Source organism: Haliotis rubra, unplaced genomic scaffold (assembly GCF_003918875.1).
Source record: "Haliotis rubra isolate DU_JTF1 unplaced genomic scaffold, ASM391887v1 Scf664, whole genome shotgun sequence".
In the NCBI taxonomy this organism is placed as follows: domain Eukaryota; kingdom Metazoa; phylum Mollusca; class Gastropoda; order Lepetellida; family Haliotidae; genus Haliotis; species Haliotis rubra.
Window position 1 is genome coordinate 276,322 of NW_025767373.1, and position 18,983 is coordinate 295,304.

Consider the following 18,983-nt stretch of genomic DNA (forward strand, 5'->3'; position numbering starts at 1 on the left):
TCTGTCCCGGGCAACAATTAGGAGATAAACAACTGGTGTGTGGCTACAGGGATCAGATTCTTCGACCTGACAATGATGGATCATAGTATTATAGATAAAATGGAAGGAATTATGATGATATCGCAAATCCCAGGAGCCCTAGTTACAGAAATGAGCGGTCCGCTGATTCCTTAACTAGGGCAATTATCAGTTCTGTTGTCATTACCAGAATAATACTCAATGATTATGCAGTTGTTTGAACTTAAAATTTAAATTTATGATACTATTTTTTTGTTGGATAGGGCAAAATTTTGTCGTGAACATGTTTAAACATAAGGAACAATCGATATGTATGAACAACTTGTTATTGCTGTGAGAGCGACGTTTCGGTGTAGGTTCTAACACCCTTATCACGAAAGTTATCATGCTCACTGCTCCAACTTCTAAATGCCTCTCAAAGAAATTATGTTTATACTTCAGAATGAAAGAGTAACTCCTACACATGTTTAGACCATGGGGATGTTGTTCAGGTTGTGTTTAAGCTCTGTCTCCTATGTATGTATTGTTAGCGCTAACAAGCTAACAAATAAGCGGGTTCAATTAGGCAGACAACACTGTCATACATTGATACACACACCACCCACATCCTCCACATCAATGGTGTAGATCCCCCTCTCTCTCTCTCTCTCTCTCTCTCTCTCTCTCTCTCTCTCTCTCTCTCTCTCTCTCTCTCTCTCTCTCTCTCTCACACACACACACACACACACACACACCTACACACACACGTCTAGACATACATTACCTCAACATCAATGATGCAGGTAAAGCTGGCTTGACCAACCCATACGTCGGCTTCGTAGTTGTACTCGGCGCCGGCGCTCACCCAATACTTGCTGCCGTTGCTGGGAACGGTGTCCAGCATCACTGCGTCGTAGTTGATGACGATCTGGCTCTGCTTTATATCTGTTGTGTCAGCCCCGCTGTTGGTCACGTTGCCGAGGTTGATGACGGCGCGATCAATCTAAATGAGAAGGACAACCGGTCTAGTTTAACACCCTATTAAGTCCAGTGTTCAGTTGGTGACGTGAACCCAAAATGACCCTGTTCCCTCCGCATTCGTCACCACTCGCTCCTTTCCGTAACCTTTCAGTAACACGAGTTGGTCACGAATGCTCCGTCAGGTCAGCCGCATTGGTACGTAGTGAGGGAGAATAATATGACGGGTAAGATTTAACACGAATTAATGAATTTGATTCATATCGCTGTAGAAACTTCATCATTGTATTTGTCAACAAGAAGTGGTTTTATAACTAAAAATACTTGTGTACTTGGACATAAATGACCTTCTTGTGAGTTCCTTCCACTATATTTGTGGTTTGGAATCGAAATGTGTCATGCAAACGGAAGGACTTCCGTTCTTTGAAATAAATGGGCCGCAGCTGTCACATGGCTGGAATTTTACTAAAAGCGGTTATAAAACAATAACCACTCATTCACTCAACCCCAAAATACAGTAATAAATAGCGGAGAGCAATAGGAATCAGGAACACGTGCTTGATGAACGTCATCTGACTTACATATAGGTTATTTTCAATACTGTGAAGCTCGGGCACTTCAGTTCCGTCTATTTGAAGATTGGTCCCCTTCGATGCTACGTTCACCCCACAGAGCATCATGATGATCGTCTCGTTGTCCGGGGTGAACAGCTCCACTAACATGTCGGTTGTGCTTGTGGGGAAAGTAATGGTCAGCTCAAAGGAAATCTTCTGGCCAACTTTCATGTCCGTCTTGTTGGTGTGGGGAGCCAGTTTTACGAGATCAAATGTTACATTTGCCGGAGGTGTTCCAGCAGCCTGAAACGACGTATACGGATATATATGAACACATGTAAATTTTACGCATAGTGGAAAAAAGATCACATCACGAATCATGAAATGTGTTTAATATAATACACTTACACCAAGAATCTTCTCAGATGCATATGCTCCATTATTTTGGTTAATAATTCCTTATTTTCACCGCGGAGAGCTGAAGAATTTAATACAATATTTAGATGTGTACACGAAATGCATCCTTATTTTCCGTATACACATGTTCACATGTTTCAGTAATCCAAGGACATAGGAACCTTTCAATCACTCTGTAGTGATGAGGATCTGACACATTTTAACATCCACACTAAACTAACTGACGCTACATACACAGACTAATACGAAGCCTGTTCATCACGTTTCACGCGTCAAGCATAATGTGTTTCTTTGTCGAATCAAACTGAAATACTATAGTAGTTTCAAATCCTAACGACTGAACGCACGCACGTGTTTTGGTATTTGATGCCATTTTGCCAAATATTACAGCAACAAAATCGAATATTCGTTCTTAAAGTATATCAGAACGTACCGCCTGTTGAGAAACTTTACTTACTCTTTTCGATATGTGGTGGTCATAGCCGTTGTTGTCGCCATTGTTGTAGGCGTCGTTTGCCTCCCCAACGAGGGATTTGATGCTCAAGGTCATCTCGACGGCGTTGGTGTCGGTGTCGTCTTTGTTTTCAGCAATGACGGTGACGGTGTAGTGTTGACGTTTGAGCCTTGACGAGTCCAATACCCGAATGTCACCTGTTGAAGGGTCAATCTTGAACGTGTCAGTATCGTCTTCCAGTGTGTACACGATGTGGTCACAGGGGCAGTCGCCAGACACACATGCTGTGGCGTGGTATATAACGTCATCACTGCTGGCCTGATCTGGGGTCAACTCACTCACTTGGTACGACATTTCAAAGTTCGGCTTCGGCTTCACTGTTCAGAGAAAACAGGAAACATTCTAAATAAACTAAAAAAGTACGGGTCAGGATATTTTGTGGTAAGTAGCAACCAACCTAAAATACATTGTAGAATCATATCAGTGAAGTTGCTAGACATTAAAACTGTAATACCGCCTGCATTAACACTGCAGTGCCACCTAGTTCAAAATGTTATACCGCCTGCATTAACACTGTAGTATCACCTAGTTCAAAATGTTATACCGCCTGCATTAACACTGCAGTATCACCTAGTTCAAAATGTTATACCGCCTGCATTAACACTGCAGTACCACCTAGTTCAAAATGTTATACCGCCTGCATTAACACTGCAGTACCACCTAGTTCAAAATGTTATACCGCCTGCATTAACACTGCAGTACCACCTAGTTCAAAATGTTATACCGCCTGCATTAACACTGCAGTACCATCTAGTTCAAAATGTTATACCGCCTGCATTAACACTGCAGTACCACCTAGTTCAAAATGTTATACCGCCTGCATTAACACTGCAGTACCACCTAGTTCAAAATATTATACCGCCTGTATTAACACGGCATTGTTGCATTTTCAAAAGGCCATACCGCCTACATAAACACTGCGGTTTCACATAGATACAAATACATGCTGCCAACAGTGACCACTTACCGTAGTCACTGCAACATGGGCCCGTGTAACATGCCTGGCAAGTTGTCCCATCACCGCTGAACTTGCTGGCGCCTTTTGTGCTGAAAAAATTATATTTAATCGAAAATGATAGTGGGTTGATTGTCACAAGAGTTATTATGCAATAACTAGATTCCTGATGTGTTATCGCGGGAATATTTTGTAGGGATAATATCCTTCATTAGGAATAAACGTGGTATTTAGCCAGCCCAAAACATAAAAAGCGTGATTACCTTTTTTAAAATCTCATCCTTTACCTGCCCTTTATCAAAGGGAAAAGGTTCCAAGTTTGTAGACGTCACGTCACATCTGTTCAACGTCAACTGGCCATTGCGTTGTCATAACGTCCCAAAATGCAGGCACATGTCTCACATAGCGTCAAAACGACTGGCTTTAGATGGAACCTGATCCCCCGATCCTTTGTTTTTTCATTGTGCGTTTGACATTTCTGTTTGCATCGATCCAAACCGTCAGGGTATGACACCATGCTATCTGACAACCCGATCACCATCCGTCACGACCAGAAGCCTTGAAGATCCGGGTTACAGTTGGTCTTCAGTAACCCATGCTTGTCGTAAGAGGCGACTATCGGGATCGGGTGGTCAGGCTCTCATAGTAGGTTGACACATGTCATCGTATCCCAATTGCGGAGTTCGATGCTTATGTTGTTGATAATTGGATTGTCTGGTCCAGACTCGATTGGTTACAGACCGTCACCACGCAGCTGGAATATTGCTGAATGTGGCGTTAAACAAGAGACAAACAAATCTTACGACCAGGATAGGCTGTTCGGGATTTAAACAGGAATCAGGAATTATTGTTTTCCTTCATACAAATTCATTGACATATGGATTCAAGTCAAGTGTTAATTCTGTATGAAGGCCACAGGCCCACCTACAACATTCATTGACACTGAATGATATTGGTATTCATTGACACTGAATGATATTGGTATTCATTTGGTACATGAGTTTACGGATTAACATTCCAAGTTTACAACATTTCTCGCTTCTTCTATGCACAATACTAAACGTTTGGCAACATTTTCATTTTTTTGAAGTCATAAACATTTGAAATGTATGCCTATTTTGTTAATTACAGTGAGACACTGGGAACACAGGACCTAATGAAGAGAAATTTACACACAATGGACTTCTATACCTGAATATCGGACATACACTTTGGTACAAATTAATAGCAATTCCTGCGTATATTTTCAATCAATCCTGTTCTCAGCTTTATAAAAAAAACCTATTTCAATACTTGTATCCATGTTAAAATACGCATATCTTTCAGGTTCAAGTAAACGTTTAACATTTTTGTACCTTGAACTACTACATATTGTGCGACCCCATACTTGGAATAGCTTGTTTACAGTCTAATTTGTGTATTGAGAAACGCGTCTTTGTCACTCACAAATTGAGAAAACCACACGATCCCCAAACCAGGTGTAAACAGTACAAATCGTAATTCGACACGTAATTATTATAACAACAGTTGCCTAAGTCCATAAACATGTCATGAACCTTTTTGGAATGCGATCTGCAGTTTCAACCAGATTGAGAATTTCCGTTGCATATCCATTAAAAGGAGTTGTTCGCCTGTTTTCAACACATACGTGTTTTCACACTAAAGAACCCATTTAGTACTTGTGAGGCTATTTCACGCCCAATTGTCAAAGAAGCTTATCGTAAATATTGAATGGCGTGTCTACAGAATTTAACAATTGGTCTTCACGAGCATCTGACCCGACATCTCAAGCGTGCAAATATTAGAGCGGTGTATTATTAAAACATGCATGGTTGTTGTAATAATTTAAGAAAGAAACAAGGGTGCAAAAGTACAGAAACACGTAAAATTGGATAAATGTCTTTGAGTGCGTGCGTGCGTGCATGAGAGTGAAAACTAGAGTGAAAAGTGGGTTACAACTGTGAATAACCCAATGATAGTTGATAACGCCTGTTTGATTAAAGTTAGTTATGTTACGGTATGTCAGTTAGATAAGTTAATGTAGAGGACGTAAATATATATATTGTGTTAAAACCACGGGTACACTACGGTCGACTTACAACAAATGATCGCATATTGTCTTGGGATGTTAGCAGTAACAAGCCTATTATGACATTTGACATATGACATTTTTTTCTTTATGTTTATTGTTTTGGGTCATTTTGTGGTTATTGTTTATTCATTTGGGGAGTGGTGGTTTTAATACTTGAGGCAAAACGACTTTTACCAAGAGTTAACTAACATAACTCCCATAACAAACCTCGTCAAATTCCATAATGGGCATTGATTATGTTGAACATAGAGATTTTTCTGGGTTACATCTTCTTTTTATTCTTATTCTTAAAAATAAAAATAAATAAATAAATAAATAAAAAATAAATAAAAATAAGAATCAAAAGAAGATGTAACCCAGAAAAATCTCTATGTTCATCAAATAGCATCTTCTAAAATGCCAATCAAGCATTGATTATGTTATTGTTCGAGAAAGTGAAGCTACAGTTTGCAAATGCAGTGCTAGAATAAATGGTCTTCAAATATAATATTTCGGGAAAATTACGTTACAGTATGAAAATGTAGATAGATAATTGTTACGGTCAAAACACTTATTTTCCTGAAACTTTATTTTTCAAAATCATTTTCCGTTAAATGTCTAGTTCTTTATTTAACCAAGTGTAATTTTACTCTTATTTCATTTAATACCTTTGCCACTTTTGTAATAACCCTCAAAAAGAGAGAGGTGACTGCCTCAGGGCATGCCACTTGAGGCCATGTGCTTGCACTGTAAACAACTTTCAACCACGAGAATGTCCAAAGGAGTGGTGAGCATAATTATTGTATTTTTTATATTTCATGAATTGTAAATTGTTAAAGTAACTTTAATCTATCTTTTCATGTAAGTCATGGTAATTATTGTGTAGGAATCTTGCTTTATTTGATAATTTTGGTGGCAAGTTGTAAGTCGGTAAAAATTATGTGAATACATGTTTTCATGGCTTAAGGTTAACATTTTCTCAGTGCTTTTGAAGAAGTTTTCATGCTTTTAATGTTTTATTGCATTTCAAATGTGCTTAGGAGCATATAACAATATTTTCTGCTTTTGTCTTTTGAATAAGTTTGGGAAGTGGCAGTACAGCCATTTGCTCATTTAGCAAGTTAAATTCTGTTTATGGCTTATTTCCTAAAACATATTTAGTTTTTCTACTATTTTCAGTTAATCTACTGTAAAAGGCAACATGAATTGAATGTGAATATTAGAATTAAAATTGGAAATGGATGGACATGTTGAACAGATGGACATTGAATAAAGTAATACATACAATACACAAGAGTCATGTTGTTCGCAACAATAATGTTTATCATCCAAAACTGTTCCACAGGAGATATTGCTTGTGTGAGATCAAACGATATTTCTAGGAGATATCGTTTTGACAGTAGATTTTGTACAATGCCATAACAATGCTATGACGTCATGAACTTGATGACGTCACAGAGCTATGACATCGCTGCACTGCAAGTCTAATGGTAGTACTGTGTTCAGAGACGTACATTTTTCACTGAAAACTAAAGAAGAGTGATTTTTGATGATAAATAGAATCTCACCCTCGTGTCTTCTGATATCAAAATATCAACACTCGTTGATAAAAGTGAACTTTATCAACTCGTGGTGATATATTTGATATCAAAAGACACTCGGGTGAGATTCTCTATATATTCTTAGAGATTGTCGATTGTTCGGGAAAGTTACATTATATGGAAAAAAGTCCAACAATGGAAGATATTCTCGGCAGGCCAGAGTTCGAGAAAGTTACGTTACAATGTTAAAACAAGTTAAACAATAAACGATATTCAACATTATTGATTGGACGAACAATGTTACATTACAGTTTGAAAAAGCCAGTTTGTATCATATGGATATTTTTCGATATTCATGACTGTCCGGGAAAGCACCTTCCAATAAGATCTGTAAAGAACCGGTTTACAACTGGTCTTCAGCAACACCTGCCTGTCTTAGCAGGCCAGTAACGGGATCGGGTGGTCAGACTCGCTGACGCTAGTTTTCTACTGAATGGTATAACTATCAAGTAACTTACCAAACACTGCTAGAAGAACCTGCAAAACAACAATATCAGAATCAGATCAATGACGACAGAAACGAGCAATATTGAACCTGTAATGCCAAGTTAGTAAAATCATGCGTGATCAAGATAAGTGCTGTGACAGTTACGGCTGATTGGCTTCTGCTCAGCGGTAATAGCGACAATAAATATTTCACTCTCGTTATTGGCTTAAGTGGAAATTGAAGGTCATGACAGTGCCTGACATTAATGGCAAACTGATTCGTTGACTGGAACAGCCGACGGGGCTGTCTCTGACTCCAGAATATTACTTCCATGTTTATTTAGACCTCTGTCGCCACCAATTAAGAACACGACCATAGACGTAGGGTACTTAGTTACCTCTCTATCTTGATATCTACCTTGATACTAACAGTAATACATGCGCAGCAATTCATAATTATGATTTGGGCTAGCAGAGAGTCTATCGATGGACCTTGTAGTCCTGATCAAGGAGGTATGTCTTTAGCTGTGATTTAAAAGAAAAGACAGTGGTAGCAGTTTTGATTGTATCTGGAAGACAGTTCCAATTAGACGCCGCTGTAAAAGAAAACATCTTTTTCCAAACGTAGAAGCTTTAAAGAGAGAGAAGAGATGTTGATCTTGTGAGCGGAGGGGTCTGTGAGGACAGTAGACTGGTAGGAATTCCCTGAGGTATGATGGTGCAAGATCGTATGTTCATTTGTTCTTTATGTTAGCAAGGAGGCTGTTACAATAGTCAGTAGATGACAAGAGATAGCGTCAGTCTCACATGTGCATCCTGTGTCAGGTATGGCTGTAGCCTTCCGATATTACGGAGAAGGTAATTGGCTGTTTAGCACATTCGGGTCACGTGGTGTTTCATGCAGAGCTGCTGATCAAATATCACACCCAAGCGTTTTTAATTTGTGAGATGCAACACTTATTGTATCGCCACTGGTTAGAGTTTTGAAACCTCTGCAGTTCTGTAGCCTTCCTTCACGGCCGATCACAATATATTCATATCTTGGCTGAGTTTAAGCATGTGTGATGTCATCAATTGGTGATGTCAGCACAACGTTCCTCCACTTTACCAGCATCCTCATCTGAGTTATTACATGTGAAGCCGGCAGATAACGGATTATCATCAGCAGATTAATGCTGTCACAGACCTTGTTTTATTTTGTTTTGGGTGTTTAGTCAGTCGACTCCAGTACAAGGCACCTCTCAATATTCTGTATAACTACTGAATGATATGGACGACAACAGTCAACCCTCAACTCTGACACCAACTGCGGACATCGGACCCCCACCGAATGGGGAAAGCAACTCTCTTGCTGATCAGTCAATATACAATATTATATATTCGGAATCCTCAATATTGCCAGAATGGCCTACGCTTACCATTATGGATTAATACCGAGACTTTCAAGTGATATAAGTTATATAAACATCTCGTCCAAATATCAAATGGCACAAACACCTTTTACGGTACAGACCTTGGTGTTTGCTAAATACCAACCTTACGTCAAACCGCGGTGGGTCAGATAACTGACTTTCATGTCTATCAGGTGCCTCATTCCTACAGTGAAGGTTCGAACCCCGGACCCCGTGATAAGACGTACTACAATATGTACTATCAAGAATCTGTACTATCACGAATATTAAACTTGTTACATTATCGGTTTTGGTACACAAAATATACTGAAGTCATGAACGGGTACATGGTAAAAGGATGTTACTTTTGCGCAGTAGTGTAATGTTGTTTTAACATTCAACTGTTATTAATATCACATGGTAGAAGATAACTATCAGTTGCCGGAAATGATACCGCTCACGTAAAATTCGGCTATAATATGATCATGTTACAACCAGGTAAAGGCCAAGCATATAAATTAGAGTTTATATTAAATCATAAACACGATAGCATTCATTGAATATTAATGTCTTGTTGAATGAATAGTTACGAGCTATTGATTACCAATAACCTTGCGATAACGATCACACCTTGAATAAACAATGCTGCAGCACTGTAGCTCACCTTCCTATGTACTGAACAAATGGAATAATCTGCAAAAGCAGTCACTCAAGAAACAATTGATTCGGGATATCCATGATGATGTATTTTATGAAATAATTATAAACCCTTTGTTAATAAGAAATTAGAGATGACACAACTTTATGGATTATCAACTTCTTTATTTTAACAATAGCGACATTTCGGTAGATAATGCATTATCTTGTCTTGTATTTAAACTGGTGTACCCCATCATTCCCTCATATGCTTGAAAACGGTATTAACCTATACCGAAACGTCGCTATTGTTAAAATAAAGAAGTTGATCATCCATAAAGTTGTGTCATCTCTAATCTTAGAAGGTCTGCAGTCTACAGAAGGTATCGGTATTGACCACACCCAAGAGATCCCAAAGTGAAAGTATCAAGTAAAATATTGAAACGGACTGAATTTCAACACCAATGTGTGTCCTGTACAATTGCAAAGATAAACCTGCAGACACACATTTTATGTTGAAGTGATGATCCAAATAATAGCATCTTGTGCATGCACAATGAATTCAACTTCAGACAAATGTAAAATATTGAATTATCAAAAACATATCTATTTTGAAAATAGAATAGAATCTGCAAAGATTAGAATCTGTACTTCTCTAAGAAAGTGTAATCCCAAATATAACATATGTTAGAGATATCTATTTTGTAAAGAAATCCCGGAACCATTAATAATCTCAATTGTCCAGCTTTTTAACCGTGACGTTGACAAGTGATTATTTCCTAACGCCCTATGCCCCATCTTGCTATTGATGTATAATGTCTGACGGGGTTATATTCAAGATCAGCTCTATGTTGTTTGACACGAAAATAATCAAACGGACACAACCCTTTCCAGCACCCCGCAAAACAATTACCCTTACAATTAGCCTCTTATATTTTCATTTCTCAAGGATCCGACAAGCAAGCTGTTCTCTGATACGCGCTACTAATACGACATTAATGACGTTGTTATTGGTAGTCAGATTGCTTTATCAGGTTCGTACGAAGGGTGATGTTAAAAGAAAATCAATGTTACTAAGACCTTTAGAAAACATATTGATTCTAAACAACCGATATCGATTTCAGAATCATTGCAAGCTGAATCGATGTTTTTGAATTGACATGAAGAATGGTCAAGGTGTGATGCGCAATTAATAAGTCCTGCTGATGGATACATTTCTAATAATCCAGAGGAGGTCAATAACGAGGTTATTATGGAGCATGAGCGAAACAACCGATATCGTCCGAATGATGTCACGATTTAGACATGGGTATGATTCTTTAATGGAACTGGAAGAAGCTTTTTGAGCTTTTAAAGAGACTGGCACGATTTAAACGGGAAATTCGATTAATGGGCATGACTGTTATTGGTTTCTGTTGAGGGTTGATGGCAGCAACTAATTGATCGATGAATGTATGAACCGGGATTTCAGATCGAGTGAGTGAGTGCAATAATGTCACATTTTATGGATAACTTCTTTCATTTCATGAGTGCGACGTTTTGATAGAGATTCTTGTACAGAATCGTGAATGCTTTACAACTGTACAAGAATGTGTGTCGAAACGTCGCTCTTACGAAACAAAAGCAAATCTGACATTATTGCACTTCCCAATATAAAATATCACTCCAAGAAATGGGGTTTTGAGTGAGTGAGCGAGTGAGGTGGTTGGGTGAGTGAGTGAGGTGGTTGGGTTAGTGAGTGAGGTGGTTGGGTGAGTGAGTGAGGTAGTTGGGTGAGTAATCTGGGCTTGTTTCTGTTACATCAGGGGCAGTGAAGTAGCCTAGTAGTTAAAGCGTTCGCTTGTCATGCCGAAGACCCGGGTTCGATTCCCCACATGGGTACAATTTGTGAAGCTTATTTCTGGCGTCCCCAGCCATGATATTGCTGATAGCGGCGTAAAACTAAGCTCACTTGGTTCTGGCAAACCAAGACACATAACAAAGGCTATTCTGGCATTCGAATCAGGACCATACGTTTTGCACATCCAAGGGAAGCAACTTTGCACAGCTAATTGACGAGCCTTGGCTACCTGTCACCACCCGATGGAATGACCACGTGAATAGATTTAAAAATAGAATCTAGCATGTTAGGTGTAAAGACATAGAAATCTGGACAACGCTTGATAATTGAACAAAACATTAATACATGACGTATCTTTGTGAAAAAAAGAAAGAACCATCGGTACTTTGTGAAAAGTCTTTGAGACTACAAGCCACTGAGTGAAGCACATTTCTGGTGTTCAAGGCCTTGATATTGCTGGAATATATAGAAGGGATAAAAACTAAACCCACTCACTCACACGTTTTATCACAGGTTCAAATACCCGATTCCGCTTGAATGTGTTCCCAAAGCTTGACCATAGTCAATACTTCAGTCCTACCTCCCGCAATGTTTTTTTGTTTGTTTAACTCTGCGTTCAGCAATATTCCAGCTATATGACGGCGACAATGGGGATCTTCACCAGATAATCCAGTGGTTGACACCATGAGCATCAATCTACGCAGTAAGTGACATATGATGACGCGCATCATCCACGTCAGTCATCCTGACCACCCGATCCCGTAAGTCGCCTTTTACAAGCACAGATGACTGAAGACCAATTCCAACTAGGAGAGTCTCGGGGGACATTCCTTTTACACAGGCACGTTTTGATACAGCGGAAAAAACACAACCCCGTAGTCACGCAGAAAAAGAGATCGATAAATTATAGATCCATTTGACATGAGTGAACGGTAAAACATAATCATATCTTAACTGTCATCTCCTAATTGATATACAGCATTTTCGTTGTCCAAACAGAAATACTACAGGCGATGAATACACCTTTCAAGACACGATCGAATGTTCTGCCTAGATTCGCATCAAAAGTACAAAGTGGAAGTGACGAAAGAGGACGATCTTCTATTACAGACCCCATGAATCCCCAAATCTGACTAGCACTCAGGTTACCGGAAGTTCATTGTTGGGTGTATGACACAGGACCCGTCACTTCGAGTAATGTGAAGACAAGAGCGTAGTTCGAACTAATGGACGACAGTAAGAGCATGCTAAGATACTAATACAACCGGGCTACCAATGAGGTCAGCGGGTTCCTTGATATACTCAACGTTGGAGCAGCTAGTAGAAAGCTACCTCGATGGTAAAAACTAGGAAGAGCTAACCGTGCTGAAAGACCGTGGTGAATCAGGGAGAATATGAGATTCGAAATCTGCTTTCGAATCCTGTTCTGCCAAGGGACGTAACTCATCGCAGAATTTGACATCAAACGCGGACTTCAATAAATGTTACCATGCGTGGAATCAAACATTATCTTATCGTGACGAAGCCTCATCCACCCTCCTACCTCCAAGGATACATTGACAAATCACATGTGCAGGTACCGTTACATCAAATTACAGTCAAACGCTGCTGTGTCAAACTTTCATACGTCAAACGTACGGCTGCCTCTCAACGAGAGCCCCGAGAGGATACTGTAAGACCATTCTTTCAAAAAATGTTATTCCTACCACAGTTTTAATCGCTGTTTTTGTTTGAACGTAAAGTTTTAACTCACTCTCTCATCCTTAGCAAGTACGTGTTCTTTATTTCATAACCTTATTACGTATGTTTCGGACTTCGGATAACTCGAAGTATTGACCAAGGTCCCATCAACTTGGATACAGCGGTGTTTATACCAGGCGTCAAGCTCGGTAGACAACGGGAAGTATATTGCCATGCTTCAACAGCCTACTGTTCCAGAAGCACGGTTTTCCCCAAGGAAACACGGAAGGCAAATATGTTGCGATACATCACACGATCTTGGGCGGCTTTGATGAAATATTGATAAAAGTGATCTGGCTTTACACAACAAATCTTAATGGGGCGCTATTCGGGTCGTTCTCACGAGAACGTGAATATTAGGGGTGGGTATTGCAGAGAATTTTCATATTGCGATATATTGCAAGAAGTATTTTTAAACAAAAAAACTACTTATAATCGAGTTAATGCTTGATTTTATAGCATGAACACAACAAAATCACTATGCTTGATTAAGCTTTAATAAAAACTTTTAATCATGACAAAATAAAACTGTAAATAGTATTTTGGCACAAATGAAACAAGGAAATATCCGAAGATTTCCGAGTGGTTACGTAGTTTTCCGAATGCAAGTCAAAATACCGGTTTTCGATCAGCGTATCGCAATGCGTATCGTTTTCATATCTGAACCGGTAAATACCGGTAAAACGGTTATACTGCGCAGCCCTAGTGAATATAGCACAGTAGGTGAAGGCGCCTCAGTTTGTTGTGCTGAGCTGCGTCCCTTGGTGATCCGATATATAGTCGTTGTTTCGAATCTCAGACTTGTTCAGATTAAAAACCCTTGTCTGCTGGATTTTACTGATACTTTCATAAACTTGTAAACTATATCCTCCACATATGTTACCCGATATTAAGAAGGCACACGACTGGATGTTTTAAACTCACATTTCTATTTTGTCTGAACATTTTACCATAAGAAAACGCAATACACTCGAGACCCTATTAGTTCCATGTTCGTTTGAGATCTAGACTTGTTTTGGCCTCGAGATCTGGACCAGTTTTAGCTTGGGGACTCAAATCTAATTTCATGCTGTTCAAACCGTATCGAACCAAACTCAAACATGAGAACGCACACTGTGAATGCAAAGTGTTACTCTCTCAAGATATCGACTGCAAGCTGCGGAGACTTTCAACAACAAAACAATGGGCTTTTTCGAGTGGAACCAGGAGACCGTTATGAGAGGTCTCTACTACCATACAGACAGCTTTTACAGGTCGACTGAAGGATCAACACACCTACTGTAGTTTACAATTCACGGGAATAACTGAAACGTGTAGGCTCAATGGTATACCAGTTATAACTTATGTTAGGTCGGTTCCACTTAAACCAATGACCGCAATTTATCCGTTCAGCTTTCGCACAGTAGATTTCGATAATTGAAGCGTTTCGCACTGTTAATGACTTGGCTCTTTGAACAAAACAAGCCTCAATCACGGGGTGTAGTTGGCGTAACGGATAGGGATTATATGCCAGGTTAATGGCTATGAGTGTTACACTGGTTCGATTCGATCAATATGGTTGTAAAAAGCAGCGTAGCAAATAAGACAAGAAGTACATATTTGATACATGATGATGAACTCAACGTTTGTAAGTGATTAAGAAGGTATGGCCGAACTGAATGACTATACGCTGAGAAGCATTTGGAAACAATGATTTTTTCATAATTACGACGAATATGTTTCGAGTGATCTGTGAACTGTAAGAGGTCAAGGTCGGGTTAGTCTTTTAGGAAAGGTTATAACATTAGGTCATTATTATGTGAGCTTTCCTTGTCCGATAAAAAATGAATGCACCACATTTTTGTCATGAAGAATCATGTAATTGTTTTATACAATACAATAATCTCGCTGGTCATGTGAATGCCACAAAAAATATACATAATAACCGCGTTTTACGACCTTTAACATAAACGTTCGCAATTAGATCGTTCATATTGATTAACATGTCGCGACCATCAATCACATTGCCTCAGCGTCTGCCTCTTTTATCATCACATCTGAATAACCTTCTATTTACAGCATTGGCTGGTGCGTAGTGTTCGATTGTCTCGTGTTCAATCAGAAACAACTACATCTGAAATAGATGAACGCATTTGATAACTATCACTGACACCGGGGTTATCAGCAACGAACAGTGGGGAATATAATTTACGACCATACACGAATACAGCAGTTACTCGTGGTAATTGAAGCTTTGTTATATCAGGGATGTCAATAAACGAAGACGAAATTAAACATATACATTAATATTCCACCGAGTTTACACCGTTAGGCAGCCGGTAATCACGTTCAAAGGGACGCGATGTAGATTTGTTGACCAAGTGATGAAGTTTACGAGATACTCGGAGATATTGGGTATTGCCAGTATTTGACTTGTACAATAGGATCGATAGCTGTATGAGATAACCGATGCAGTCACCCAGACAGTGAAGAACCACTGGACATGAGTGTGTGACTGGTATGTTGTTTATGTATGACTGTACAACCACATTACCGGCACCGAGTCCTTTTGTCCACGGTTAACCTGTTCAACGACGGTTCCAGGGATTTGGGTCGGTTTGGAGGAGTGAGAGTTTCAAAGACTTGGTCGGGGACGCGTATCTTAAAGCTCGATTGGCCAGTTTAGTTAGATTTGTTCTAATCACATGGAACATATTGTTCTTCTATACGTGGTGTTACCTTGTTGTACACATGTGTGTGACTTCGCGCATCAGTGTTACAAAGTTTGTCTGGTGAACTGCCCTACTTTGTTTCAAGAGTTTCCGTCCAGAATTGACTTGACATTGCGTGTGTTTGTGACGGGTAAAGGTGATCCACCACGATACGCCCACCCTGAACACCTGGTGTCATCACTTTTTGATTTAGTGATGTAGTCGGAAACATACAATCAACTTTGTTCTAGTTGAACTTTCTTTCATTTATGAAATCTTAATGTTTTGTCTCTTTTATCTGTAACGCACAGATAATCGATGTTCACAATACTTAGAAGATATAAATCTTTAAATTGTTTTCTTTCGTTAACTGTTAGGATAGCTTTTTATAAACTCAAGTTCGATTGCAGTTATATACATCGTCCTGAGTGCAAACTCAAATAATGTTGTAAGTTAACACAGAAGCGCCTATAATGTTGTCTTGTTTAAAGATTTACATATACGTTGGCATACAGTTGAATCGATATGTTTTATTGAAGTAGGTTACTCGCTCTATCGTCCAAGATCCATGAAAAGTGATGACCATGTTACGTTGTTACCTAAATTGAAGTTATTACCTAGAATTAATTAAAATCAGATGATCACACTGAACGTCAGCGCAAGAGAAGAATCCGTCTTCAGTTTCTAAATACGGGTCCAATTTATGAATTGAGGAACGTATTATACAAGTAAATGCCTGAAATTGTGTCATTTTATATGATACACACTCATCATGATTGTGCATGTGTGATACGAGATCACTTTCAGACTATTTAAGCTGGATGTTAGAATATTGAATAATGATGACTCCGTTAAACCAATCCGAGTATTAATTGTATGAAGGGGCGGTCGGGTAACCTAGTGGTTAAAGCGGTCGCTCGTCACACCGAAGGCCCGGGTTCGATTCCCCACATGGTTACATTGTGTGAATCCATTTTCTGTTGTCTTCCGCCGTGATATTGATGGAATATTGCTGAAAGCGGCGTAATACCCAACTCATTCACTCACTCACTCACTCTATTGTAGGAACAGGGTAAGTTTTGTATATTCCTAATAGTCTCACAGTCACGAAAACAAGTAACAGCCTATTCTCGCGTTACAGATTGTCATAGCTCACCAACATTTTGATCGCCCAGCCAGTATCTATATTTGCGTTGACCGCCGGGATCAGTCTACATTTAAGACGTCATCGAGGTTCGATCCCAGGTTCGAATCTCCAAAAAATGACATGATAGAACAATGTTTTGTCGTGAAATAAACCACTCCTTGTTATTCATTGTTATTTACGATTTATAGGTAGGCATCTAATATATATTGATCATAAATTGACTTTAATTGTATTCTGTCCACTTCAGCTGGACTGACTGACTGAGTTTGGTTTTACGCCGCTTTTAGCAATACTCCAGCAACATCACGGCGGGGGACACCAGATATGGGCTTCACACATTGTACCCATGTGGGGATTCGAACCCGGGTCTTCGGCGTGACGAGCCAACGCTTTAACCACTAGGCTATCCCACCGCCCACTTCAGCTGGAACCGTCGATGCCATCATTGAACGTTTATCAAGATGGTCACCTTGGTAATGCTGTAGCAGTAACATATTTACTGACAGAACACGACACAAAACATCACGACAACCACAACTACAGCAAGATCAAACACGTTCTACCGGTACAGCCGAGCTAATATTGACAGACACGATGACAAAGACGTTGTACACTGTCTAGCAGAATGCCTCAACCCTGATCGATGGCAGCTGATGTATTTTTGATGTCGTATACCAGGTACGGCAATGATCAGCATGACATTCCTGAAGATGGATATACCCAAGGTATCATTTAAATGCCTCTTGAAACTGATCCCCTCTGGCAATGAATAAATGATGAAGTCAAAAAGGAGATGCTCATATTTCACGAATAATTTGTCCACAGACTCCTTTGAAATCCTGAGTTTTGTATACGATGATGTATTGCGTGGTTACGCCAGAGGGTTTGCTTTGAGGTCAAATTACTTATATATCGGATAAATATGCGACCATGAAAAGATCATGAAAAGTTAATATGTTTTTATCATCACCAAGCCCTCGTTTAAACAGTGCGGTGTGAACGATTGTTTTCGGGAAATATTTCTTGGACCGATAACAAGATCTGGCTTGGTTTTGGTCCGGTAACATACATGTGTATATATATTCCGTGAATATCAGCATTTTCCGGATTTATCTCCCTTAGTAGTATCTAGTGTTGCTATGGTTGCAAGAGAGTTAGAGTAACTAGTTCTGCCTGCTGACAAAAAATGTTTAAAATGTTTTTAAAATATTAATTTACGTTTGAACAGTTACTTTATGAATCTTTCAAAACTACTCAATGTCACATTAAAACGGATATGGAAATCAACACGTATACCGTGTACGTATAAAGTTTGAACGTACGTCTTTGTTGAACCAATAACCTACGTACCGTGTTTAACTTATTATGAGAACATTCCTAAATTCACAGTTTCCTTACACAACGAACGGGCCACCGGCTGGTGCAGCAACCATGATGCTTAAAAACAAAAATATTGCTTACTTCTAAATATTGTCATTAGTTGTCGACACATCCATAACAATTCTCTGGATGGACATTGAGAGTTTTAGGCCGCTGGGCGTCTTGGTTTAATTATTTACATAACTGAGTATTTGTTTTGTGAGCAAGGGGCATCTTCTTTAAACAAACACAAACAGCGTGGGCTAACTAGAGCTTAATAGACGTTTGCATTGGTGGCAAGATAGAGATGGTTGAATCATTAGGAATCCTGGGACACTGTCCAGTCATAAACGGGTGAAGTATGTTAAAGGGACGAAGTTATAACGTCTGTGAATCCATCTCACCTGAATGAGTGAGTGAGCGAGTGATTGAGTTACAAAATGACATCTTTGAATAAAAACATTTATTGGATAGAGGCAAGTTTTTATTCTTTAAACAATGGGGTCTCGTCCTCGCAGATACAATGATTTTGAGAAGAATGGAAGTCACTGACATACCTGTGAAATGATGTTTTCACCACACAGAATATACTTTGCCATATTAAACAATAATAGTTAAATTAGTTACATATGTATTCGGCAATTATTGTTTCAATTATTGTGATGTT

General features: G+C 39.2%; 1 protein-coding gene across 1 annotated transcript in view; it reads right to left on the bottom strand.

Annotated features, from left to right (window-relative positions):
* The window catches only part of LOC124257517, a 110,152-nt gene that overhangs the window by 52,956 nt on the left and 38,213 nt on the right, over positions 1 to 18,983 (bottom strand). The window contains exons 3-7 of the mRNA XM_046691603.1: positions 7,546 to 7,564; positions 3,428 to 3,507; positions 2,404 to 2,777; positions 1,557 to 1,832; positions 782 to 1,000 (exon numbers count right to left, since the gene is read on the bottom strand). Coding sequence (XP_046547559.1) covers positions 782 to 1,000; positions 1,557 to 1,832; positions 2,404 to 2,777; positions 3,428 to 3,507; positions 7,546 to 7,564 — 968 coding nt within the window. The remainder of the gene's footprint in view (positions 1 to 781; positions 1,001 to 1,556; positions 1,833 to 2,403; positions 2,778 to 3,427; positions 3,508 to 7,545; positions 7,565 to 18,983) is intronic.